The following is a 27,465-nucleotide window of genomic DNA, read 5'->3' on the forward strand; positions in this document are numbered from 1 at the left end:
AATAGTCTTATTAGATGGCACATCAGAGGTTAGCGGGACTTCATCCAAATTCCCAATATGGCCAATTTAAAAATTATTTTTCTTCCTAGCGTCTATCACAAATGTATGAAAAGACAGAATCTTAGATTCATACTCTTTTGGCATTTTTTTGCGCAATTCTAGTTTTGGTGTGCATAGCAAGGCCATATCGCCTCATAAATCTGAAGCACCACGATGGTGATCCAGTAAAATCCTGAATGCCTTTCTGTAAAGCTATGCATTTGCATATATTACCATTTTTGTGGAAACTGTGAAATCATTATTCCAGTGACATGTGATCCAGTCTTTCATGTCCACCTCTTACTGTGGCCACTTTGCAGGAAGCCCACGAAAGTTGTGCTTGCTTTTATCTTTTACTTTTTGCAGCTGATTCACCTGTTTCCTCCACTCTCTTATTATTTTTTTTCAGTTGGAGGTGGTCCAAAATGTTTCTCTGCTGCTCTGTTTCCATGTTCCTCAGCATATTTCACTACTTCCAGTTTAAAAGAAATACTTGCCTTTTCTGCTCTGACATCCATGTACTGGTATGTAGCATCAGGAGGTACCATTGTATTTTTCTGCAAGAAAGAACAGTAATGTGTCCTTTATAATGTGCCCTTTATTATGTGCCCATATATACAGGGCACTGTAGCTGAAACTATGTTCATACATTCATACACAAGATACTGGTATACCGTATACAGTACATGCCACACTAGTTCATTATGCCCTCGCCCTAAACTAACAATAGCAAGCTGAGAATTTTAGGACATTGGTGATTCTTTTCCTCCTGGAAAAGAATTGCACTGATGGCTGTGGTGGGGCAGGAAGCCACCACGGGGTGGCAGGCAGTGGTGGTGCGGTAGGCCCATCAGCAGTGCAGCAGGTGGCAGCGGCTGGCCAGCAGGCCCGGCGGCGGGGCAGCAGGTGGCAGCAGCAGGGTGGCAGGCAGCAGGGCGGCAGGTGTTGGGGTGGCGGGGTGGCGGCAGGGTGTCCTCGGCAAAATGCTCGATGAACAGGGCAGGCTGTGATGGGATCAGCTGATTCTTCTCACTTTAATAAACAGTTAAACTGTTTGAACTGTTTGAATCCCACCTCTCCAATTGGCAGTTGGATCAGCCTCCCAGAATGCCGCCAATCAGCTGCCTGTTGCCATTGCCACCACAGCACCAACTCTCTCCCCCCTCCCCCCAGGTATGGCTGATGCAACATTTGGTGTGTAAGATGCACCCAAATTTTCACCCTCTTTTAAGAGGGAAAAAAGTATGTCTTATACTCCAAAAAGTACAGTAATATCTATAACATTTTAATCCGAGTCCTATATCTTGCTTCCTTCCGCCATTCCCTTCCATTCCAGTCAGTGGGCTTCTGGAAAATGCAAAACAACCTGATAGCAACTCTTGAAGTATTAGTGCTGATTTTTTTTTTCACTGAATTTTGAGCCATGGCTTGGTTAAATTTAAAAGTTGCTTTGATGGTCTGGAACAAGGGTCCTCAGCCTCTGAGTCACAGCCCACTACTGGGCCATGGCCTATTAGCAATGGGGCCACAGTTCGTGTGAGTTGCAGGCCAGCATGCACACACATGCACGCCCATCTCAACTCATGTGAGTTGAGCTGCGCACGCATGCATGTGCATGCTGGCCTGCTGCTTGCATGAATCAAACTGTGAACTCTCACATGTATGCCAGCTGCTGCTCACAGGGCCCAGTTCCCCTGTCCCCTCCAGCTGGGCCACCAAGCCACAATGGTTAGGGACTGCTAATCTGGAACTTTATTGCACTAACTAGAATTTCCCAGACAGCTGCGCATGAAAAATATTACTATTTTGGGGTGGGATGGAAAAATGAACCAAGAAATATTGAGTGGATCTCAATGTTTAGTCTGTTTCCCAATCTTATGAAGGTTACAGGTAGCTGAAAGTCAAAACCAATCAGGTAATGATCTGATCGTTCTAAATGAGTTATTACTGCTTCCCCAACTCACGTACTATATTATCCAAATTCTATTTAAAAAAAAAAAAACACCCCCAAATTATTACCTTTACATGCATTGAACCATACATTATATTATATATGGCTCAACCTGCCTTCCATTGAGGACCAATATACTGCACAAGTCAAAAAGAAGGCTGTGAAAATATCTACAGACCCGTCACATCCTGGACATACATTTTTCAACTTCTATCCTCAAAATGATGCTATAGGGCTCTTGCACACCAGAACAACAAGACACAAGGACAGTTTTTCCCCGAATGCCATCATTCTGCTAAACAACTAATTCCCACAACAATGTCAAATTAATTACTAAGACTGTATTACTATTCTTCTTCTCATCCTTACTAGTACTTATCTCTTCCCACTTATGGCTATATCCATGTTGCTTGTACCTTTACAATTTATATTGTTTTTATTGTTTCCTATTATGATTTGATTGCTTATTAGTATCCTATGACTATCACCAAGTGTTGTATCTTACGATTCTTGATGAATATATTTTATTTTTTCTTTATGTACACTGAGGACATAGGCACCAAAGACAAATTCCTTGTGTGTCCAATCACATTTGACCAATAAAGAATTCTATTCTATTCTATTAGACAGGGCCACAGCTGACCAGGCAGCCATAAATGACTGCATTGCTCTTAAGGAAGGTACCTGCGGCATTAAATCCCACCAAAAATCCCACCTCCAGGTCCTCAGACATTGCCCCCCCCCATGAGTTCAGGCAGGGAAAGTAATAGAGAGTGGAGTGGAATTAGGCCAACAGGATCACTATTCTGGTTCAGGTTGCCAACACTAGGCACAAATATCCAAAACAGTACACATAGGTGCATGCACATGCACTCTTTCAGCTGTACCCAAGATGTCTGCATTTTACACTCTTTATCATCACTTCCTAAAGGCATAGTTCTGGGGGCAGCAAAAAACATCTCTATTGCTGGTGAAGTAGCCTAGTCACAAAAGGTCTAAGAGAATGAGATCACTGTAACTTTTCATATTAAGTTAGGCCTTTGGGAATTGAGCTGATAAATAAATATGAGCTGTGCTGGTATTTCCAGTAGAACATAAATTAAGATGTGAGTATATAGGTAATTTATGCTACAATTGCTACAATAGGTGCAGCAGCCTATCCAGGTTATTACTTGTTGGCTTGGCAGGACAACTGAAAAAGCAACCCGAAAGTAAGTAGCAACAAATAAATTTGGAATTGTTGCTGAAAAAAATTACATCAGCTCAGGGATATGATGGGTTGGATTGAATTGGGTTGGAGGGGGTGTTAATTTAGTATCATGGCCTACTGGTTTAAATTGATAAGATAAAGATTGGTGATATTTGTGAAGCATAAGGAAGATGGACTTCACAGAAATACGTAAGAACTGTTACTTTGGTAAAGAGGTTGCAATATTTTTAAGCCCTAAAAACAAGATAACATCCGGAAGTGGTTTAGGGAGATGCCTCTCTAATTCACTGGAGTATAATTAATTGTGGGAGGAACAACAGCACAATTAGACTTGTAACAGTTTGTTATTACAGCCAATCTAAATAAAGGTAGTTTTGCTTTCAGCCTGTTTCTTTCCTGGTCTAATCTACATTATGGGGCTGACAAGAAATTATTTGTCATTTGAAAAATGGATGCCAGAAAACACAATTCTGTTTTTTTTTTTTAAAGCTGCAAATAGTTGCAACTGTAAGAGCAAACAGTATCTGGGAGATCAATCAGGTCATATATTTTCGTAAGCAAGAAAATTAAAATGTAAAAGAAACCCCAGACAGTGCGTCAGCCCATTATGAGCAATGATTTTCTGAAAGTGTTTTTAAATAATCTATGGATGGACACAGTTGGTGTTGCAATTCCAACTTTATTGTGACATTGTCTTGTCAAAGAAACATTGCTGCCAAGGTTTCAAATGGGTTCAGGCAAGACAGCAAATTTTGCACTTGTGCATATAATTGTCTTATACTCCAAAAAGTATGGTAATAAACCTGGCTTGCATTACAGAAATCTGGTTGGGCTCAAAGGGAGGTGTCCCTCTGACAGAACTTTGCCCACCAGGTTTCTGGGTGCTACACCAGCCGAGGGCCCAGGGTAAGGGAGGAAGGGTGGCGGTTGTTATTAGGGAGATCTTTAGTCCGCGGGAGGTCACTGTTCCCCAGATAGACGGGTGTGAGACCCTCCTCATGAAATGGGGCCTGCAAGGGCAGTTGGGCCTGTTGATTGTGTACCTGTCTCCCAGCTGCATAACAACGGCCCTTCTCGGTGCCCTGTCGGGGTTGGTGGTGGAGTTTCCCAGACTTATTGTACTGGGGGACTTCAATCTGCCTTCCCTGGGCGAAGTGTCGGGGGTGGCTCAAGAGTTCATGACTTCCATGGCAGCCATGGACCTGACTCAGATTATTCAGGACTCATGAGGGGGGCCACACGCCCAATCTTGTTTTTATCTTGGAACAGTGGCAGGTTGAGTTTGGTGGGGGAATGTCTGTTAGTTACCCCCTGTCATGGACCGATCACTATCTCCTTCAGCTAGGCTTCCAGTATGCCGCCCCTCCTCGCTGGGATGCGGGACCGACCACCTGGTTCCGCCCCAGGCGCCTGATGGACCCGGAGAGGTTCCAGATGGAGTTTGGGATGATACCTCTCTCTCTCTCCCACGCCCCGGTCACGGCCCTGGTGGATGCCTGGGATAAGGCAGCTGCCAGGGCTCTCGACCATGTTATGCCTTTGCGGCCTCTGACTCGACACAGATCTCAGTTGGCTCCTTGGTTTACCGGGGAGCTCCGGGGGATGAAGCGCCGTAGGAGAGGCCTAGAGAGCTGTTGGAGAGCCAGTCATTCCGAATCTGACCGTGCACAGCTAAGTTCGTTTACATGATCTTATCTGGTGGAGATGGCGATGGCAAAGCGTTGCTACTTCTCTGCCCTCATCGTGTCCGCAGATAATCACCCAGCTGCCCTGTTTAGGGTGTCCCACTCCCTCTTGAATCAGCCCGTCCTTGCAAGGGCAGGCCGAGGAGATTAGTCAGCATCTGCTGGACAAGATCGCTCAGATTCGGGACAGCTTGGACTCTGACTGGGCAGGGTCAGATGGTGAGGAGGCGGCGGGTCTTGTTATTTGGGAGGAGTTCAATCCTGTTATCCCTGAGGAAGTGGATAGGATCATGGGGAAGCTGAGTGCGACCATGTGTGTATTGGACCCATGTCCCTCCTGGCTGGTTTATTCAGCTCGGGAGGTGACACATGACTGGATCCAGGCAGTGATAACTGCTTCCTTGGGTGAGGGAAGCTTTCCTGCTGCCTTGAAGGAGGCAGTGGTTAGGCCCCTCCTCAAGAAAACTGCCTTGGATCCAGCTACTTTGGGTAACTTCCATCCAGTCTCCAACCTTCGCTTTCTTGTGAAGGTTGTTGAGAGCGTGGTGGAACGTCAGCTCCCAATGGCCCTGGATGAAGCTGAGTACCTAGATCCATGCCAGTCGGGTTACAGGCCCGGATACAGCACAGAGATGGCATTGCTCGTGCTGGTGGATGATCTCTGGAGGGCTCGGGACAGAGGTTATTCTTCTGTTCTGGTCCTATTAGATCTTTCGGCGGCTTTCAATATCATCGACCATGGTATCCTGCAGTGATGCCTCGAGGGGTTAGGAGTGGGAGGCACTGTTTTGCAGTGGTTCTCCTCTTACCTCTCGGGTCGTACGCAAGCGGTGTTGATGGGGGGCAGAGGTCGGCCATGAGGCCCCTCACTTGTGGGGTGCCCCAGAGGTCAGTCCTCTCACCTCTTCTGTTCAATATTTATATGAAGCCGCTGGGAGACATCATCCATGGTTTCAGGGTGAGGTATCATCAGTATGCTGATGATACCCAGCTTTTTATACCCACCCCGAACCAACCCAGTGATGCCCTCGATGTGATATCCCAGTGCCTGGAAGCGGTATGGGTCTGGATGGGGAGGAACAGGCTTCAGCTCAACCCTGCCAAGACCGAGTGGCTGTGGGTACCAGCATCCCAGTCCGATTGAGAGGTTCCATCATTGGCTATAGGGGGCGAGGTGATACCCCCTGTAGACAGGGCACACAATTTGGGTGTCCTCCTGGACTCACGGTTGAGTGTAGAAGATCATATAACAACCGTGACCAGTGGGACGTTTGCCCAGGTTCGCCTGGTGAGCCAGTTGCACCCCTATTTGGACCAGGATGCCCTATGCAGTTACTCATGCACTAGTCACCTCCTGTATTGACTACTGCAATGCTCTCTACTTGGGGCTGCCCTTGAGGACCACTCGGAGGCTTCAGCTGGTACAGAATGTGGCTGCGCGGGTTGTGATGGGTGGGTCCCGATACGCCCTTGTTACACCTCTCCTGCGCACCTTTCATTGGCTGCCAGTTGCCCTCCGGGTGAGATTCAAGGTGCTGGTGATGACTTATAAAGCCCTACATGGCTTAGGCCCAGGATATTTGTCGGACCATCTGCAACCAGCAACAGCTTCCGATCGCCCGGTGCGTTCTCACAGGGAGGGCCTATGCCGTCGGCTAGACAATGTTGGCTGGCGACCCCCAGAGGTAGAGCTTTCTCTGTGGGCACATCCATCCTTTGGAATCAATTCCCCCTGGGGCTCCAGTTGGCCCCTGACCTTCGCACTTTCCACTGAGAGCTAAAAACATGGCTGTTCAAATTGCCCATCATGGACTGATGGGGTTTTGATTATTTTTAATGTGTTTTATGTGTTTAATATGTATTTTTAACATGTTTTTATTTGGATTGGGATTGTATTTCTTGATTGCTGTGAGCCGTCCTGAGTCCTATGGAGTCCTATGGAGATAGGGCAGCATACAAATCAAATTAAATAAATAAATGCTTGCCAACCTCAAATTTTTTTAAATTGTTGAAGAAACTTCAAATTCGTAAGAGTTCAGAAAACAATTGTTCTTCAAAGGAACCAGATTTTGGTTTTCTGTATTCCAAGTGTGAATTCATGCATTATTATACTTCTGATAAACAGTCAAGTCTATGTAACTCCTCTCCGTTCTCATGAACTCCATGATCTCTTACTGTTATTGTGAATTCAGCAGTAGTAACAAAATTCTCTCACTTTCTTCTCTTTTTTCATACTCCTCTCTTCTTCCAACCTTGAGAAAGCTTGGAAGTGGAGCAGTGGTGATGATGAGAGAGCAGAAAAGACATATTTCCCTTCCTTTCAGCTACCACCAATAAAATTATAAAAATCTAAGTACAAAGAGGAGTTGAGGAAAAGATTACACAATTCAAGACAAATAAGTATTCCTGTCTCGTTTTAGATGCAGGTGCAAGCAGGAAGATTCCAGTTACCTGTTTAAATTAACATCCAGTTGCATCTTAAACTTACTCAGCCCTACTGAGTTGTGTAACTTTATTCACTGGTATTTTCTTGTAAAGAGTACTTTGTGAAGTAATACTATTCTTGTCATGCAGTGTTGTTTGCCAAGACAAGTCAGGCAAATACTGTACCCTGCCTTATTTTTGGATAAACCAAATGCCCTTATAGTACCATCTGACTATTCCACACTTTATTCTAGCAGGAATCACCATGTTCTCATTCTGAATTGTTCCTTTGTTGGATGCGAGATTACTTTTGGAAGATGAGAGGTTAATTTTCAGCAAAAGTCATGTAGAGAACAAGGGTGAATGAAGTGTGTAGCGCTATAGTTGACAGGATGTAAAAGTGATAAAATAAGCAATTCAATTCAATTCAAACCTTTATAGTCAGAGTACAACAGAGTACAACATGTGTACAATGAGATTGGCTGAGCCTCCCTTTGTGCACCCCCCAACACAATACAACTCACAATGAAAGACAAAAAAAAAAATCCCTAGTCCAGTGAATCCTACTAACAAACACTCAGTACTATTGCATAATGTGAACTTATTGCACGTCGCGCCGGCCCTGTAAGTCAATCATACTGTTGTTGTAGAGTTATTTTTCATTCAGGAGTCTGACAGCCTACAGATAAAAACTGTTCTTCAGCCCGTTTGTGTGGCTGCCTATGCTTCTATATCTCCTTCCAGATGGTAGGAGAATAAAGAAGGGCTCATCAGGGTGTAAGTCGTCCCTGAGGATTTTCCTCACTCTTCTAAGGCAGTGAGCCCTAACATTGTCATCTAGTGGTATCAGGGGACAGTCCACGATGTTCTGTGCTGGGCTCACCACCCTCTGTAATGTCTTTCTATCAGCAACTGTCAAGCCAGCATACCACACCATAATGCAATGAGGACGCTTTCTATTGTGGACCGGTAAAAATAATACAAATATTCTTTAGTATCCGTAATTGTAATTGATTCGTGGCAACAGTGAGCTTTAGAGAAGGAAAATCCAGATTGAGAATTGAAGAACTTGTCTGGGTTTCAAATGACACACACACACACACACACACACACACACACACACACACAAAATCATTTCCTAATCTTTGCAACAGAAAATGTTTGCATGCTTTTAGCCATAGATGAGTTAATTTGTCCAATTTCATCATACCTTTTTAAAAACTCCATCTCAGCATAGTGAGCAATTTTGCAGATTTCAATTTTCAATGTTGTACATATGCATTTCCCATCTGTTAAATATTTCCCTTTGTGGCAGTTGTTAAGCTGCACTCCACCTGGATTTATTACATGTATTTGTTTTGTTTATTCCTTTGGGAGAACTTGATGTATTTAAGGGGTATAAACCTTGAAATTTACCTCTATGATTTTAAGCTATTTCTATTACACTTCAGGACCAGAAAAGAGGGGGGGGATTCTGTTCTGTATTCTGTATGTTATTTGCTGAGGTTCGGCACAAAAAGCGATTTCTTGCTCAGAGAAAATAAAATTCTTCTAGACCAGTGTTTCTGAACCTTGTCAACTTTAAGATGTGAAGACTTCAATGCCCAGAATTCCTCAGCCACAATGCCACCTGTTCTAGACGGCCACCAGGTGACTGCTAAATACATTGACCGATATCCTGTATCAGGGGTGAAATCTACTTACCTTTCCTACCAGTTCAGAAGGGTGCATGTATCATGTGTGATCTTGGACCCTCTGTGCATGCGCAAAGCCTTCTGCGCATGCACAGAGGGTCAAAAACAGCTTACTTCCTGGTTAAAACCAGGAAATAATGATGTCCGGGTGGGTGGGTGGAGCCTCGTGCTGCCGCCGCTACCAGTTCGCCGAACCATGCACCACCACCACTACCGGTTCGCCCAAATTGGTGCAAACTGGTAGTATTTCACCCCTGCCCTGTATACTTCCCAGGCAGCATTTCTCAACATTGTGGAGAGAGGGAGTCCAATGTACCTTGAGCTTTTCAGATTGGAGAAGACTGTTCTAGGTGCTGTAAAAATTATTCAGAAGTCCTTCCCACTGCATATCATGTTCCTTGTATATAATTCCTTTTATTTGTGCTTTCAAAAAGATAATGCCGTACGTATTACTGAATTAACTTAAGAAATGCATTACCAAAAAAGTGTCTGTGTATGTGAAAGATGAAATTAAGCAATATATTCAAGGCGCATTATAAGTGCCATTTTATAATCAAGATACTGCAAAGAAATTGTGGTTTGGAGTACACTTTAATAAGCTTCAAGAAGAAAAAAATAATACTTGCTTGAGTTTCAAGGACAGCAGAGTTTCCCAAGGAAAAGAACCGTGTCTGTAGGATTATGCAGAATGCAGAAGAGGAAGGGGTGATCAGCCACAAATAATTCATGGTGTTCTAAGCTCCTATTGGAGACTGCGACACCTGTTGCAGCTGCTGCTTCAGTCCCTACTTCATTGATGTCTACATAAGCTTTGTGAACAACTGTGGACAAGAAGAGTTGGCGGGAAGGCGACATTCCCAACAGGTCTGCTTTTGCTTTACTGAATACATCAATGAGGCCCAAGCCTTGCAACGTCACGTTGAGATCATAGCAGGCTTCTAACTTGAAGCGAGGTATATATATTTCCACAGGACGCTCCCTCAGGTTTCCTGGAGAAAGCCAACTTGCTAAATTCTTGCAGGTCAGGGCAGCCTCCACCTGTGTAGTTTAAACATAACTGGCAATAAGTGATGGGGCACCTGGGTAGCAGACCCTATCTTTCATGCATAGGGTGAAATGGGGTGTATTTTCATTTAAATTGAAATTGTGTAAGTGATCCTACATCTCTATTGGATGGCATATCCTGCAATCCAGAACCTTATGCTAGGAATGAATGCTTTTTGTCAGCTTCCATTAGCCCTTAATCCAGACAGTAACCAGAACCATGACTACTAACACTACCTTTATGATAAGGCTACAGTAACAGAATAAGGGGTGAAATGCTACTGGTTCGCTTCAATTCGGGCAAACCAGTAGTGATAAAAACTACTGGTTCAGGCAAACTGGTAGTGGGGGGAAAAAAAGCTACTGGTTCGGGCAAACCGGTAGTTTAAAAAAGCTATCGGTTCCTCCAAACCGGTATTTCCAACGATCAGCTGTGCCGCGTGGTTTAGCTTTGTTAGAAAGCAGGAAATTTAGCAAAGCTAAATCACGCGGCACAGCTGATTCCCCCCCCCCACTTTGCTGTTCTACTTACCGTCCCAAACCTCCGTTTGGTGTGTACTGTGTATGCACGCGTGCAGCGTGTGTTTGGCGTGCAGCGCACATGCGCAGCCAGAAAACCGGTAGCAAACCGGTTCAGATTTCACCACTGAAGAGAACCTTGCAAGTCTGAAAGCACTGCCTCACCCCTCCTTTAGTTTCCATAAAACTAGGGAGGGTCCCTTTTGAGATCCTTTCTCCACCTTCAGAAATCTGGACTCAGATTTCTCTTGCAAGAGCCTTCCTCCTGTCTCCAAAGGTTATTCTCACAGCCCATTAAAAGTTGCAGACTGCAATTTCATCCCTTTTCAACTTCAAGGCCTGCAATTGTATTACCAGTCTGACGAGCAAGAATGTTGCTCCATTTCAGGAGTTTGGGGAATGTTAATAATGTTAACATGTTAATGTTAATAAATTCTAAGTTAAGAAGCAAAAAAAAAAAAAAAGCTATGCCTCTTATAATGAGAAATGTGGCAGTGGGTTCCTGGCAATATCTGTGGCCTTTGTGTGATTTCACAATGGCTGTTGATCTCATGTGTGGTCTTTACCCTTCTCATCCATCTCTTGTGCCATTATAAATTTCTTGCAATAGACCAAGACAGCTATCCTGGTATGAATGAATGAATGAATGAATGAATGAATGAATGAATGAATGAATGAATGAATCTAAATCGAGGTAGAAATTGATCATTTTAACAGTAAATCCCTACGGTCACATGGAGCTTGTATTTCACTTGATAACTTGTGTTTTACATCTATACTCATATAAACACATTTTTAATAGAAAAGAGCACTTCCTTCACTTAAACCCTGATTTTATCTAGCTTGAATCTACCAAACACTGAGCAACAATGAACAGGGATCTGATAGAATTTCTCATGAAACAAATGTTTCATTCTATATGGATGAGTCTTAATTCCCTCCCTTTTCTTTTCTGTTAGCTCCCTCTAATGCCTGAAAGATGCTGCTACAAGCATGCTGTTAAACCATAGATCATAAAGAGGGCCTTCAGCCAACAAGCTGCTACAGTATTTTCTTCAAAAGTATTGCCACCTGCAGGTAACTCAACTACTTTGAATCAGTGCAGTGCTAGTTTGGGTGCTGAAGGTGCCACTGCCTTGGCTTATACTTATGCAGCCATCATTTTCTTTTTTCACTTCTCTAAATTTGCTGAGTGAATTACGCGTAGCTTCCCATTGGCTGCATTCACACAACCTGGTTACTAAATTAATCTATTTACAATATTTGCCCAATATTCGGTACCATAAATTCAGAAATCAGACATGCATGCATGATACAACATGCTAATTTACTTGTTCATTTATCTTCTCTATAAAAAGTTTGGTAAGAATAATATTATCCAAGATTTATATGTAGTGAGAATCCATCTGATTGGATGTTATCTAACCTGGTTTAATACATGGTCATTATGCCTTTACAAGGAAACTAGGACTGACAGGCATGAAGCAAACCAGGATTTGAAAACATGAAGTTTGTTTCAAAAGCTAATTCATTTGGATCCTGGTAGTTGTAGCCTCCTTTTTTTAGTTATAATAGAAAAGTATGATTAATTGAAGCAGTCTTCAGATACTGCACAGTGAGGAAGGAGCATAATATCTGTAGGCTAAATTTAAAAATCTAAAAACTGGGTGACTGTTTTATGTATATATTGTGAAGTTTGAAGCAGATTGCAGAAACTGTGAAATAAATACATAAAGTTTTATGTAAAGTTTCAGTGCTGTGCTTTGGATTTACCTGCTCCAGATGGCTGATGTCATTTGGTAATATTATAATCATGGACAAAAGTTCATCAACGTATGGCAGGCAGAGGATCTGGGCACTTTTTCCATCTGTGTGTCCCAGTTTAAATCTCCCTTGCTGATACATCATATGGACAGGTTTAGTTTCATTCTGTTTCCAAAGATAGGAGTAGATAGAAGTTTAAGATATAAAACATCCTCTTACGTTAAGGACCAACATAGTACAATTTACAACTTTTGGAAGCTGAAAACAAAATACAGAAGTAGGATTTGGTAACATGCAAATTTGGCAAGTGGTTATACTTGAAAGAAGGGATAAGTCAATTATAGGGCAGAAAATTTTACGTGTGTGATATGTTGTCAATATAGAAGATTAAAATCCACACTCCATTTGCCCCCCTTTCCCCCCTCCTATTACGCTCATTGTTCATGTTGATAATATTTTACGGAGATTTGTTTTCCAGTTTCATACACTATATTACAATCTTCAGATTTCCCAAAATATATTGTCCAACTGCTGTGGGAGGTTTTTTTTAAGCAGCAGAGGAAGATCCCTTGTGAAACCATAAGGACAAATCCTTTAAAAATTTAAGCCTGATTTATACATGGAGTACAATAATAATAAAGGAGATTATATGAAGCTCAGGGTTGACATGAGTGATCTGGGGTGCTCTCTGACCTTGCCTGTTTCTTTCCAAATGTTTAATTACCTAGTTTGGGTAATGAAATGTCTGCAAGAAAACAAGGAAACTCAGACAGCACCCAGGACCCCTCAGTACAATAATAACTATGTGTACCGGCAGAGCAATAATTAACATGTTCCATGTGAGCAGTGGTGGGTTGCTCCAAGTTCAATCCGGTTCTTGCGAATCGGTAGTAATGGTGGCGGAAGGCTCCACCCATCCTCCCGGACATCATCATGAACAATCTGCGCATGTGCCCACCCCACCCCACCCCACCTGCAGGTTGCAACTACCAGTTCACTTGAACTGGTCCAAACCACCAGCAGTCCACCTCTGAGTTGTGTGGAGCTTAAGGACTGCCTGCCTAGACCAGAGAAAGCTGGATTGCCATGCCCCAGCATATAACCTTTATATACTGTTGTTGCTCTCTAGCCCCATCTAGTGGCCAGAGGGACAAATATGCCCCAACATAGGATCTTTATATACTGTTGTTGCGCTCTAGCACCATCTAGTGGCTGGAGAGACAAAATAGCAAGCATATTGTTTGAAACTGACCCAATCCATTTGCCCATCAGCCTGCACTCTCAAAATAAGTGCACGCTGGGAGGCCAGACTCCATTTTCCTTTAGCATTTGGAGAAGGTAGAAGCACAAAGAAGAATCCATCTTAATCTGTGGCACATGGTCATCCAAGGACAAACCCATCCCACATACACAGCATCGCTGGTGATATTTAAATTGCTTGCATTTATTAATTGTTATGTTGAGCAGTATTGAGCAGTAACTCAATACTGCCTATCTTGTATTTGATTCTCATTGTATGTATTCCTATTTTCCCCAGTTTCACCATGCAAAAAAGCATCTAGACCTACGCACACAGTCTGTTTTATTGGAGGATAGGTGGGCTTAGCTGCATGTCGAGCTGCACACAGACTAACGTGCAATGAGGACAGAACATGGATCACCACTCTTGACTTGTCCTTTATGATGTTGAGTAGTAGAAAGCATTGAATCAATCCAGCTGCAGATGCAGATGGAGGAACGGTTTTGACTTCCCCTCGATTAAAAAAAGGCATTATGCAGATCAAAAGCTTGCTAGTGGCTGTTTGGGATTTTTCAAGGTTCTGCAAGCTTCTGCAAGTGGTCTGTTCAGACAACTGCAAAAATGTCTTGTGCCCATGGGTGTAAATAAAGTGCTCTGAACCCCAAGGCAAGCCTATTCCATCCTAGCTTTAATCAAGAGTTAAAGTTTATATTGCAGGGAGTGCACCTCTTCAGCTAACCAAACCTTGCTTTAAGCCCTTCATGAGACAAACAGTAGTAATTACAGCTCAGGGAACTCTCTTAGGGATGGAGCAACCCTTTGAAGTTGTACTACTATTAGAGCTACCAAATCCACATTACAAAATCCAATAGGTAGCCTGTTTTTCCCCTTTCTTTTGTCTGTTGCCACCTAGTGGTCACCCTATCTGTATGCACTGAGGTTGGCCACGGCACTGGGTGTGCAAGTAGTCGTTGTTTAGCTATTGCCTCATTTGCAGGTACAATGGTGATAAAGTAACTTTACAACCAATCCTTGCATTTACAACCTTTAACAGATCTGGAAAGCAAAGTAAATCTAATGTAAATTCATAAGCATAGTCCCAGTTTTACTTAACAACCACTTCATTTAACAACCAAGTTACTGGTCCCAATTATGATTGCTAAATGAGGACTACCTTTGGTCTGCTTCTGCCTGCTGCTCCATGGGTAGCTGCACATTGACCCAGCAGCAGATCATATCCAGGTTTGTTCTAAAGAATTTCAGACTCAAACTTAGATTAAAGGTCTCAAGATGGCTGCCACCATTGCTTTGACTTTATTTAGACAACTGCTGGCATCTCCACCAGTAGTTGCTACAAGGAGACAGAGAAACAGGAGTCCTGCCTTCAGCCATTGAAATGACTGTGTTTGTAAGGAAATAAAAATCTCTGCAGATGTTTCTCTCTCTCTTCTGTATATTGGAGAGGAGTAAAGTCCAAGCTACTGGATTTTAAATAAGGAGAAAAGAGATTTGAAGGAAGAACGTGCTAGGTGGAAACCGTAAACTGGTGCAAAATAAAACAATGGTGTCTCAAAGGTGTTTTTTCAAAAGGCAACTGGACTTTGTCTGAGTAAGCTTTGAGTAACAAAGTCCAGTTGCCTTTTGAAAAAGCACCTATGGGACAACCATGACCTGGATGACTGAGAATCTCCATAGACAAAACAATGGATTCTCTTGTATTTGGCATTATAAAGGGGATGGTCATTTATCAGGGGGAAAATGATTAATAACAGGTCTCTTTGTGTATAGATCTGGGACAGGGGTGAAATGCTCCTGGTTTAGACCGGATCGCCCGATCCGGTAGCAATGGCGGTGGGTTGTTCGGAGAACCGGTAGCAAAAACCCCTGCGGCACCCCCCCATGCCCAGCTGAGCCGCACAATCATTAGAGGCTTTTTTTTCTTTTAAAACCATTTTTTCTAAAACTTCTTCCGCCAAAAAAATGCTTTTAAAAGTTTTAAAAAAAAGCCTCTGATGGTCACGTGGCTCAGCTGGGATCGTCAGAGGCTTTTCAAAGCATTTTTTTTCTGCAACCTCTTCGGCTGAAGAGGTGGTAAAAAAAAATGCTTTGAAAAGCCTCTGATGATCCCAGCTGTGTTGCCTGATCGGCAGAGGCTTTTCAAAGCATTTTTTTCTGCAACCTCTTCAGCCAAAGAGGTGGGTTTAAAAAATGCTTTGAAAAGCCTCTGACAATCCCAGCTGTGTTGCCTGATCGGCAGAGACTTTTCAAAGCATTTCTTTTGCAACCTCTTCAGCCAAAGAGGTTGTAGAAAAAATGCTTTGAAAAGTTTTTTTTAAAAAAAGTTGGCCATGCCCACCCAGTCAGATTACCTCCCCCACACCAAGCCACGCCCACAGAACCGGTAGTAATAAATTTTACATTTCACCCTTGATCAGGGTGAAAACCAGCAGGTTCTAACAGGTTCTGGAGAACTGGTAGCAGAGATTTTGAGCAGTTCAGAGAACTGGTAGCGGAAATTTTGAGTAGTTTGGAGAACCGGCAAATACCACCTCTGGCTGGCCCCAGAGTGGGGTGGGAATGGAGATTTTGCAGTATCTTTCCCCCAGGAGTGGGGAGGGAATGGGGATTTTGCAGTATCCTTCCCCTGGAGTGGGGTGGGACTGGAGATTTTCGAGTATCCTTCTCCTGCCACGCCCACCAAGCCATGCCCACCAAGCCACGCCCATAGAACCGGTAATAAAAAATTTGGATTTCACCACTGGTATAGATCTTTTCCACTTCTATCCAGTGTGTATACTAACCCTGTATTCTGTGTTACTGGAAAGTCAGCCAATCAGTAACTTAAAATGGTTATGTAACCTTGTGATTCCTTCAGATGCTGTTGGACTTCAAAATCCATTGATTGGTCCTAGCCAAAGGCTATTCATCACACATCATGGAAACGGTAGTCCACCATCATCTAAAAGGACACGGGTTCCCTACTTATGAACGATAGAACAACTCTGAATGTTGGTAGCACATCAATTATATTCAAACGTATAGCCAAGTCATGCCATATTGTGACATATTTAAAAGGTCACATATTGCTGTACTATACTGTAATGATCTTTTATGTAGCACTGCAATACCTCATTCAGCCTAAAATTTCTTTCAGTTGTATACTTCGGATCAAATTGATGTTGCCAAGTTGCTTTAAAGTAAACGGCATTTGCCAGCACCAGCACCGTTTGTCGTCCAATCACACCTGGAGCAAAAAGTTCCTTAATATTTCCTGCGACGAAAAGAAATATGAATGGGTATGGGAAACAAAATGAATCATGTGCTTGCCTTTTTTTTAACCTGGTAAAGAAATATCCCTTGTATCTACTTGAACCATATTTTATAGACTAAGAGCATACTGAACAGTGCATAGCATACCTTTTTAAAAAAAAAACAGTATAAAGAAATGGAAAGTTGGTAGGTTAGGAGAAATTAGAATTATTGATGAATGGGAGAATCCACAAATTTAAATAGGAAATAAATAAGATGGCAAACCACATTGATTATTTTCAATAACAGATAATACTCTAGAGCAGAGGTGTCAAACTCGCGTCATCATGGCAGTGTCACATGACATAGCGTAACTTTTTTCCTCTTCGCTAAACCAGACGGGGACGTGGCCAGCGCCCTGCTCTAGAGCAGTATTTCTCAATTTAGCAGCATCAAGATATACGGACTTTAACTCCCAGAATTCCCCAGTTAGTTAAGTCTCATATCTTCAAGGAGTTTCTTATGGCCCATCAGTTATCTAACTCTGCTCTGCATGAAATTGCTCTTCATTGTACACCATCTAAACTACACCGTATAGACTCATATGTATCTTGACAAGGATTTCCCAGGGCTGATGTCCAAAACCATGGACTTTCCAAGCATCTTTAGGCATCTATTGAAAAGCATAAGAAAAGCCTCCTTCCAAGTAAATTTCTGGAGACATGGAGTTTTCTTGGAAGCAATAACTTGTAGTTTGTCATTGTCTTATTTTACTATGTTTTCCCAATTTTGCTGTCAAGTCTATAGTCCTACAATTCTTTGGTGGTTTCTTCTCCAAGAAACCTGCTTAATGGTGTGTGTGTGTGTGTGTGTGTGTGTGTATGTATGTGTGTGTGTGTGTGTGTGTGTGTGTGTGTGTGTGTGTGAAGGTGGAGGGAGAATCAGCCACGTTTAGCTAAATGCTATCCTTAGGCCAATGCCCTAAGTGCCTGATGTATGAGTCTAGTGTCTCCCCAAAATTGTTAATGTTTACACATTTATGTCCCAAAGATGCTTTTTCAGGAGGCAACTGGACTTTCTGGTTTTTCTTTGATGAGATTTTGCTTCTCATCCAAGAAGCTTCTTCAGCTCCGGAACTGAAGAAGCTTCTTTGATGAGAAGCAAAACGTTGTCAAAGAAAAATCAGAAAGTCCAGTTGCCTCTTGAAAAAGCACCTTTGGGACAACCATGACCTGGATGACTGAGACTCTCCATAGACATTTATTTTTTCAGTTAATGCCTATTTCTCATCTCTAGGATACTCAGGTTCACCTTTTCATAAAAGCAAAACAGTTATTTTTAATAGGCTGCAGAAGCTTTCATCCATAACATATCACATGGAAAAAGATTCATACATAGCTAGAAAAGAAGACTTGTATAAGAATAAGAGTCTCTTGGGAAAATAGGCAGCTGCCTATAGATCTATTTAGTTCCATTTTGGCAATACTGACTGAGAGCAAATTTCTAGGCTTTCAGGGAAGGGTTTTTTTCTATCTCTTTAAAGAATTGTAACTTATCCAAGGTTTGAATTTCTTATCTCTATCTGCCTAAAAAATTTCCATTTCTTTTGCAATGTCCGCAGAATGGAGTATACGTAGTCCTTGTTTAGGGACCATTCAAAATCACAACAGTTCTGAAAAAGTAACTTTACAACCAGTCCTCACACTTATGATTATTGCAGCATCCCCGTAGTCACCTGGCCAAAATTCGGCTCCTTCACAACTGGTTTCTGACAAGCAGAGCCAACGGACAAGCCAGCAATAAAATTTCAAATTGCAGTCATGTAATTTTTAATGATCGTGTCACTTAGCAACAGTGTCACTTGCAGTGCCTTTTGGGGTCATTAAGCGAGGGCAACCTATTGTCAGGACAACAAAGCCTTGCCTTTCTTACCTTGGGTCTGCTTGTAAATTTCAAGGTTAATTGTCTTCCTCGTTTCTTCAGTAGCAAGGTAAAAATCCACTGTCTGCCCCATAGTGTTGTAGATTTCTTTAGTACTTGTGAGATATTGCTGGAAGTTTTAAATGAGAGGGAAAAAGGAGGGAAGAAAAACACATCCTGAGGTGAGCAGAATTTTTGTTTGTGAAATGCTAGGAACTTTTTTTACATTGGAGAGGCAAGACACAAATCCAACAAATAAATCCAATAAATAAGCCTATTTATTTATTTATTTATTTATTTATTTATTTATTTATTTATTTATTTATTTATTTATTTATTTATTTATTTATTTATTTATTTATGTAATTTATATGCCGGCCTTCTCCCGAAGGACTCAGGGCGGCTTACAAAGAAAACATTCAACAATTCAAAAATTACATAAAAATTAAAATCCAATTAAAATTAATTAAAATTATTTCAATGTAAAAATCCCCTAATGGATCAGCCCATTTGATAAAAGAGCCACGTCTTCAGTTCGCAGAGGAGAAGATGTCGGGGGCTGTCCTAAGCCCAGTGGGCAAACCGTTCCAGAGGGTCGGCACTCCCACAGAGAACGCTCTGCCCCTGGGGGCCGTCAGACAACATTGTCTGGCTGACGGCACCCTGAGGAGGCCCGCTCTGTGGGAGTGCACGGGACAATGGCAGGATGGCAGGAGATGATCCTGCAGGTACCCCAGGCCTAAGCCATGTAGGGCTTTATAGGTGAGCACCAGCACCTTGAAATGGACCCGGAGGACCACCGGCAGCCAGTGCAGCTCACGCAGGAGAGGTGACACACCGGAGTAACGAGATGTCCCTGTAACAACCCGTGCAGCCGCATTCTGGACTAGCTGTAGCCTCCGGGTGCATCCCAAGGGCAGCCCCATGTAGAGGGTGTTACAGTAGTATGAGCATACATTTCCCCACCCACCAAGGCTTTGCTCAAGAAGATCTCTAATTCATTGTGCTTTCCCATAGAAAGGAAACTTTCAATTCTGCTGGAATCAGGTCTACCAAAGAGCTGAATAGACAAAGGAGGATGTGGACAAGTGGAAAGGAGGACAAATGGGGGCGGGGGGGAGGATACACTAACTCTTTAACCCAAAGGTACTTTTTCAAGAGGCAACTGGAGTTTCTGAAAGTCCAGTTGCCTCTTGAAAAAGAACCTTTGGGACAACCATGACCTGGATGACTGAGATTCTCCAAAGACACTAACTCTTTAACTCTTTCTTATCACAAAAATTACACTGACAGACTGCCAAAAATGCATTTAGGTCTATGTGAATACGAAATGAGCTTCTTCCAGCATCAGAAAGATCAGTTTTTCAATTAAAGGACTATGCTAGTACAGTTAGGAGGCAAAAGCCTTCACTGACTGATTGATGTCTGGTTAATTTCAGGCAGCTGGGTAAGCTGACCTGTGGGTACTAGTCAAGTGATTAAATTCATGAGTAAGGCTTGTAAACTTGTGGTTAGTGCATATTAGAGAAGCCCTGCACTGTGGAGAAAAGCTGCTCAGGAAAATACAGGTAGTCTTCAACCTACGACTCCCAAATTTCTGTTAACAGCTAAGCGAGTCAGTGAATTTTGTCCCATTTTACCACCTTTCTTGCCACCGTTGAGTGAATCACTACCATTATTAAGTTAGTAACACGGTTGTTAAGTGAATCTAGCTTCCCCATTGACTTTGCTTGTCCGAAGGTCGCAAAAGAGGATCATATGACCTCGGGGCAACTGCAACCATCATAAATATGAAACAGTTGCCAAGCATCTGAATTTTGATTCAGATTTGTGTGACCATGGGGATGCTGCAATGGTCATAAGTGTGAAAAACAAAAAAGAAGTCACTTTTTTCATTACCCTTGTAACTTTGAATGGTCACCAAAAGGATTGTTATAAATTGAAGACTATATGTATTTGAAAAGCTGGACAATACTTGATTTTAAGGCTATGCCTGCTGGAAGAAGAACATGAGGACAAAAAGAATGGCACCTCTTCTTTTTGCTGGACCTCTGGGTAACCCTAACCAGAACATAATGCTATAGGATGGAGGCTCCTCTGAGACATTAAGAGTTGGGGAATGGAATGTTAACATATTCATGGTGACTCCAAAAGGAGAGGACACATTTTTTCCTCCTCTGTTGGCGGGGTGTTTGTTGTGGCCCGCCAGCGGCCAGCAGAATTGGCAGCAGAGTCGGACAGTGAGGAGGTTGGGGAGGAACTTGGGCCAGTCCTGGGAAAGTTCGAACGAGGGCTCTGCGTCGGAGGCAGAGAGGGAGTTAGACAGCAACGAAACAGAGGAATTGCTGGAGCCCGTTCCCAGTGTGCGCATGTGCAGAGCTGCCAGAATACAAGAACTCAGAAAGCAGGCTCGACTCGGGAGTATAGCCACACCTTGGAGGTGATTGGCCCCTCCCATAGGAAACAAAAGAGGAGCGAACAGGGAGTGGGCTTTTGCAGGAAACAATTTGTTCGTTCCATGATTCTGAGGGATTCTGTGCCGGGTTTTGCCTTATACTGCGGTTGGAAACAAGTTACGTGGCAGCTTGCCAAACAAGATAAGGTGTGTTGAGAAATATTCCTTTGCAAAACTGTTTGGACAGACCTTACTGACTGTGAATGAATGTAATTCACAGTCGTGTAAATAAAAGAGGTTTTGCTGGGACCAATTCCTGCCTCCTGCTTCTTAAAGCTACATCAGAACAAAGTCAAACTCGCAGCATCATGTTGTTGTCACATGACATATCATGACTTTTTTCCCCCTTCGCTAAAACGGGGGTGGGCATGGTCAGCATGTGACTTATCCGGGTCGTGGGCCGTGAGTTTGACACTCTGATTTAAGGTAATATAACATCAAACTGAAAATGGCCTTAGGTAAGACAACCATTTTTAACAATCGCTTAGAATGCTGCAAAGAATCAGCAAGTCTTGGATATGAGCTCTCCAATTTCCATAATTTCTTAAAGAAAGTGTCTCTGATGTTAGGATTACAACAACATAGGAAGCTGCTTTGAACTTGAGCCAGCTAACTGGTCCATCTATTTCAGTATTGTCCACGCTGACTGACAGAATAAGCACGGGGTATTTCCCAGCTTTACACACACTGAATCTAGAATACTTGGCAAGCAATGAAAGGGCTCTAACTTTATTTAAAGGGGAGATGCCTTACCTGAAGAAATTGATATCCTTTCTGCATGAACAAATTATTGGCCAGTTTCAGCAGGTAACCATGGCTGAGGCTATTCAGCTGAAGTAGGAGTTGCTTGAACTCTGAATAAATTGTCCCTTCCTAGTCAAGATATGAAAGAGAAGATTGGAAACTGAATAAAAATAATTAAATTGCTGTCTCCTTGGCATAAAAGGCAGGAAACATATCACAAGATTCAATTTATTTCACGGCAGGGCAGTCAACTTTAGTGCCCATTTCTGTTAGGGTATCTGCTAACAACTCTCTTGGGGCACACAAGTTCTCTGAGTCGCCTGACTTTATTATTTTTAAAAAATAAAACTGGTCTATTAAAGAAAACATAAACCTCCAATATTATATTTCTACAATTGTCTCCCAAAGTGATTGAGAAGAGTAAAACTAGAGTAGAAGTAACCTCAGTCTGCCTTCGGATAAATGAATCTTTTGTGCTCAGCTAGGATCACTGGGACAGCCATGTAATTATTCACAAGTTCTTATGGTAGTCATGTGGGAGCCATTAAGTTCTCTTGTACATATTTTTAATCTTTCTCTCACAAGGACTATGTACCAAATGTGCCAGAGATATGGAGGGGTGGAAAGCTTTGCATGGTACCTGATCTGGAATAGCATCAGGGGTGGGATTCAGCCGGTTCGGACCAGTTAAGGCAAACCGGATCTTAATTTTAATCTGGTTCACCAAACTGGTAGTTGCAAGGATTGGCTGACCCCACCCACCCCACGCTGCCCCACCCCTCCCAGGAATCTCCACCTGGCCCATTTTGGATGCCAGGTAAGTGCAGGGCCCATGCGGAGGCTCTGGGAAGGCAAAAACCAGGCCTGCCGGAAGTACTGGAAGTCTGGAAATGGGCCCGTTTCCGGCCTCTGGAGGGCCTCCGAGCCCGGGGGAAGCCATTTTCGCCCTCTGGGAGGCTCAAAAAAAGCTCTCCGGAGCCTGGGGAGGATGAAAACACCCCCCCACCGAGGTGCAGGAGGCCAAGTAGGCCATGGCAACACCCACCTAGCAACTGGGCAGCAAACCGGTTGCTAACATTTTTCAATCCCACCCCTAAATAGTATTCCCCTCAGAGACTTGTATGGCTCCTAATCTGATTATAAACTTTGAAAAGCTGGCTTTTTCCCTAAGCCTTGGGTTAGGTTAGGGTGTAGGTTCAGACTCTTTTTAATCTGATTTTTTTTATTCAATGTTGTAAGTCACTCAGAGTCTTTAGATATGAGATGGGTGGCAAAATTCATAAATAAATTAATATTGTTTTACTTGGTTCTTGCTGTTTTAAGCTGTTGTCTAAAATGCAGAGGTAGAAATACACTCCTTTTTTGTGTTGTTTTTCAAAACAAGCAGAAAATAACTGAATACTTAACGAAGGAAGTAGCACTGGGCTATTGATCCTAAGGTTGTGATTTCTGTGCCTTTGTGGCTGATGGACCAAGTGTAGCTGTGTCATTTTGTGTGTCCTTTGAGTTGTGACCCAGATAATATGCTATGAGGCACTTGCTTATTGCTGTGAGATCGCTTACTTTGCATAAAATGGTACATGAACACTACAAATCCTAGTGTTATCTCTAAGTATTGGACTCTGGTTGTATTCCTATTGTGTTAGTACATTTGTATATTTCATTGCTTTCCTATTTTTGTATCTGTTGTGTGGTTTACTCTCCAATTATGATACTGAGAGGGTAAAAGCTATATAGTTCTTCCAATACTGTGGAACCTTACTTCCGCCACTACCATATATAATAGCACAGCCTGAGTCCGTCCACAAAGTATTATTGACCATAGTACTGGAAGGAACAAATAATTTGATAAATTATATCATTCTGTGGGGTTTAACAATGTTTTTGGACATACTGCTGGAAGATGTATATCTTGTCTCACAGTTTCTGGCACAAGTTCAGCCAATCTTCTTTCAGAATCAAGTGGTCCTGCTTCTCCAGGAGTTTGAGCAAGATGTAGCACCTATAGCAAAAGTAGTTGCAATCAACACAGAATAAAACAGAGGAGAGCTTATTTATGTTATAAATAGTCAGGCAAACAAGCAAGTAAACAGGGAGGCAACATGTCATCTGCAAACAAGGAAACTGGTTCCAACTGGTTTGTGTCTCCACTTGAGCTTAAAATCACCAACAATAACTTTTTGTAATCAAATATAACCTACTGCAAAACAAAGCAGCATCCTCTGGATTATATTTATTTGCAGAATGCTTTTGAGCGAAGAGCAGGTTGTGTGGTTATTTTGTTTTGGTCTACTTCATGACTGTACAATTCTCCACATTTGCAAATGCACTCATGATATGCACTCAAAATTCCAAGTATGTTCCATGTGCAAAATTGCCATGATTTACGACAACTTTATGTTTTTTATATCGAACACCACTAACTAGTTTCCATTTCTACCTAAACATAATACAAACATGTCCCAGCCATATATTCTTTTTGGCAATGCACTCAAGATATTGCCTTCAATTTTTTTTTTCTGATGTCATCTCAGCCCCAACCCACAAGTGTAAAAGGATTACCAGTCACCCTTAGATGTAATGGAATATTTTCAGTCTTATTCCAACAGCATCCAAAGGCATGTCAAGATGTGCCAAATTGTTTAGGCTTTGCGTCACCCATTACCTTGGCTGGAAGGCAAGGAACTGCAGTGAGTGGGAACAGAGGCAGGAAAAGGATCTCAACTGGAGGAAGTGCAAAGTTCTTCAAATCTTAAAAGAGATTTCTGCCTGTTCAAGAATGGATGGATAACTTCATAGGGAATACCGAGTGGGTATCTCAAGTTGCTGAATTTGGCTGGGGAGAATAGGTCAACTTGGTGCGCTCTCACAGAGGGGGCCTACTCAGGGTGCCGTCGGCTAGACAATGTCGGCTGGCAACTCCCAGGGGTAGAGCCTTCTCTGTGAGCGCCCCCACCCTTTGGAATCAACTTCCCTTTGGGGCTCCGGTTGGCCCCTGACCTTCGCACCTTCTGCCGTGAATTGAAAACCTGGCTATTTATGTCCCCTGGCCTGGACTGATGGGATAGTATATTTTAAATTTTTTAAAAAAAAAACTTTCTTGATTTTTTATGTATATTCGTTGTTTTTAACAGTCGCGTGGTCGACTGTCGTTGTGAGCTGCCCTGAGTCCTTGGAGATAGGGCGGCATACAAATTTTATAAAATAAATAAAAATAAATAAATAAACTTTCCCCAAACTGATGCCCTCCAGATGGCTAGTAAAATGGAAAATACAGTCTAATTCATCTGGAGGAAGGGTTCAAGTACAGAGATTATTCTCTCCTGTTATCAGTTATGAACATGTGATGCTGAACAGAAAGCAGAAACAGGAAAAAGAGTTAACTTATTTTACTGCACTAATTAAGAACAGTATACCATGTTTCCCTGAAAATAAGACATCCCCTGATAATAAGCCCTCCCCCTAAAATTAACCCTCCCCCCAAAAATAAGCCCTCCCCGAAAATATTTAACTGCATGCACAGCTGGTCCCCGCCATTTCCTCTGGTTAGGGTTAGTGAGACAGAGCTGGAAATCAGGTAAGATGGCAAGAGGAGCCCCATCTTGCTCCATGCACCCCAAAATAATAAGACCTCCCCGAAAATAAGGCCAAGCACTTATTTCGGGGTTCAAAAAAATATAAGACAGGGTCTTATTTTCAGGAAAACACGGTAGCTATATACAACCATATTAGCAAAATCACATAACTTCAAATTTAATACTCACTATAAAAATAGAAAAAGCAAAAGGGGAGAGTTTAAAAAATAAGGGCATAGGAAAACTTCAATTTTACAAACTCCTTTACAACTGACTTTGAAAGCAATGGATAAAACTGGAGTTCACTCCCAAAGAACCCAGACGGTCTGTTTTCTTTAAAGCAGACAATTGATGTAATACATTTGGTTTAGATAAATGTGTCATTTGCATAATTCCACCTCAATCAACCTCATTGCTCAAAATCTTCCATGGGCCTCAACTGCAGATTTCGTCTTCCAGCATTATGCCATACATTTTTGAATCAGCCTCCAAAAGAATAAAAGAAGTTGTTGTCAGGAAGCCTCTTGTGGTCTTGCTTACCTTTTCAATCTGCATTTTACTATTCCCACTTGCACCAAGTAAAACCATGCCCAGGGCCGTTGAAATACTTGCAGGGGAGAAAAAAACATTTTTGCAAAGTTTATTGGAATTTAATGTATTGTAAAGATCCAGGGCAAATGCAGTAATGGCTTTGGAAAGTGGCTGCCTGGTGAGACTCAAATCCATGACTGGCTAGGAAAAAGAAGAGAAAATCTATAAGTAACTAGATGCTCAGGAGCAACAGGTTTTGGATATTGCATGTTGATGTCTAGAAAGCCACACCCAAGGGAAAGGTGGGGGAAGCAGAAGAAATTCGTTTGATATGAAAGCATCTGTCAAGCTGTGCTTTTCAAAGTATTATTTTCAAGTATATTTTACATTCAAAGTTCCTGCAACTGGAGCAGGTGAGCCAAGAATAGAAAAAGTGAAGCAAAAAGCATCAGGAAAAAAATGTATTTAGGAAATTACAGAAAAAACTAACTAGACTGGAAGCAGGTGATTATTAATATACTTAGCAGCAAATACAATTCACAACAAACTAGCATTGGATGCTAGAGCGGTGCAGCTTTAAGATATGTGGACTTCGACTCTGAAAATCCCTCAACTGGCTGGGGAATTCTGGGACTTAGAGTCTACATATCTTAATGTTGCCAAGTCTCAGAAACACTGATCTAGACCAATACAAGTAGTCCTTGCTTAAGACTACAATTGAGCCCAAAATTTCTGTTGTTAAGTGAGACATTTGTTAAGTTAATTTTGCCCCCATTTTCAAACTTTCTTGTCACAGTTGTTAAGTAAATCATTGCAGTTGATGAGTTAATAACCTGGTTGTTAAGTGAATCTGGCTTTCCCATTGACTTTGCTTGTAACTGTGAAAAATGATCATAAGTCACTTTTTTCAGTGCCATCGTAACTTTGAACTGTCACTAAAGGAACTGTTGTAAGTCGAGGACTACCTATACTAGTTTAGAGACAATGTTGACTTTCTAATACCGTGTTTCCCCGAAAATAAGACCCTGTCTTATATTTTTTTGAACCCTGAAATAAGCGCTTGGCCTTATTGCCATGTGCTCAAAAGCCCGATTGGGCTTATTATCAGGGGATGTCTTATTTGGGGGGAAACAGGGTAGTTATACACTAGTTTTAAAGTAACGTTAAACAAGATCAAACCAGAGGAAGTTAAAACAGTCACATAATCATTTAAATCATGCCATAGGTGTACATGAGAGGAGAAATGTATCCCCATGTCTGATGGGTGGGCTGAAATCTCCCTGTTGAGTACCAGGGTTGCAGGACAATGTTGGGTGCTGCTGAATTGAACTGTATTCTTGGTACTGTATGGACAAACCAGTCATTGTCTTTGGAGAAACAGATGTTTAAATTCTTTCCCTCTTCCTCAACAAATTTCTTAT

The 27,465-nt window shown here is 42.3% G+C and overlaps 1 protein-coding gene across 1 annotated transcript; it reads right to left on the minus strand.

Annotated features, from left to right (window-relative positions):
• Positions 1–9,636: 9,636 nt before the first annotated feature.
• Positions 9,637–26,239, minus strand: LOC139314835 (leukocyte elastase inhibitor-like). The gene is made up of 7 exons (XM_070940755.1): positions 26,054–26,239; positions 23,833–23,940; positions 21,948–22,067; positions 18,752–18,869; positions 16,699–16,841; positions 12,340–12,495; positions 9,637–10,041 (listed from the first exon to the last, which is right to left on the minus strand). Exons 1-7 carry the CDS (start codon positions 26,237–26,239, stop codon positions 9,637–9,639), a joined length of 1,236 nt encoding a protein of 411 aa, XP_070796856.1.
• Positions 26,240–27,465: the final 1,226 nt, after the last annotated feature.

The sequence above is a fragment of the Pituophis catenifer genome, unplaced genomic scaffold (genome assembly GCF_029215685.1).
Source record: "Pituophis catenifer annectens isolate HBS135680 unplaced genomic scaffold, rPitCat1.0.hap2 SCAF_3, whole genome shotgun sequence".
NCBI classification, from domain to species: Eukaryota; Metazoa; Chordata; class Lepidosauria; order Squamata; family Colubridae; genus Pituophis; species Pituophis catenifer.

What these genes read in the sequence shown, in the direction of transcription:
- LOC139314835 (XM_070940755.1), bottom strand. Translation starts at nt 26,239, where the DNA reads ATGGATTTGAGTCTCACCAGGCAGCCACTTTCCAAAGCCATTACTGCA. An exon ending in AATTTACAAGCAGACCCAAG is followed by an intron (nt 16,842 to 18,751) that starts GTAAGAAAGGCA and finishes TTTTCGTCGCAG; the next exon opens with GAAATATTAAGGAACTTTTT. An exon ending in ACATCAGCCATCTGGAGCAG is followed by an intron (nt 10,042 to 12,339) that starts GTAAATCCAAAG and finishes TAAACTACACAG; the next exon opens with GTGGAGGCTGCCCTGACCTG.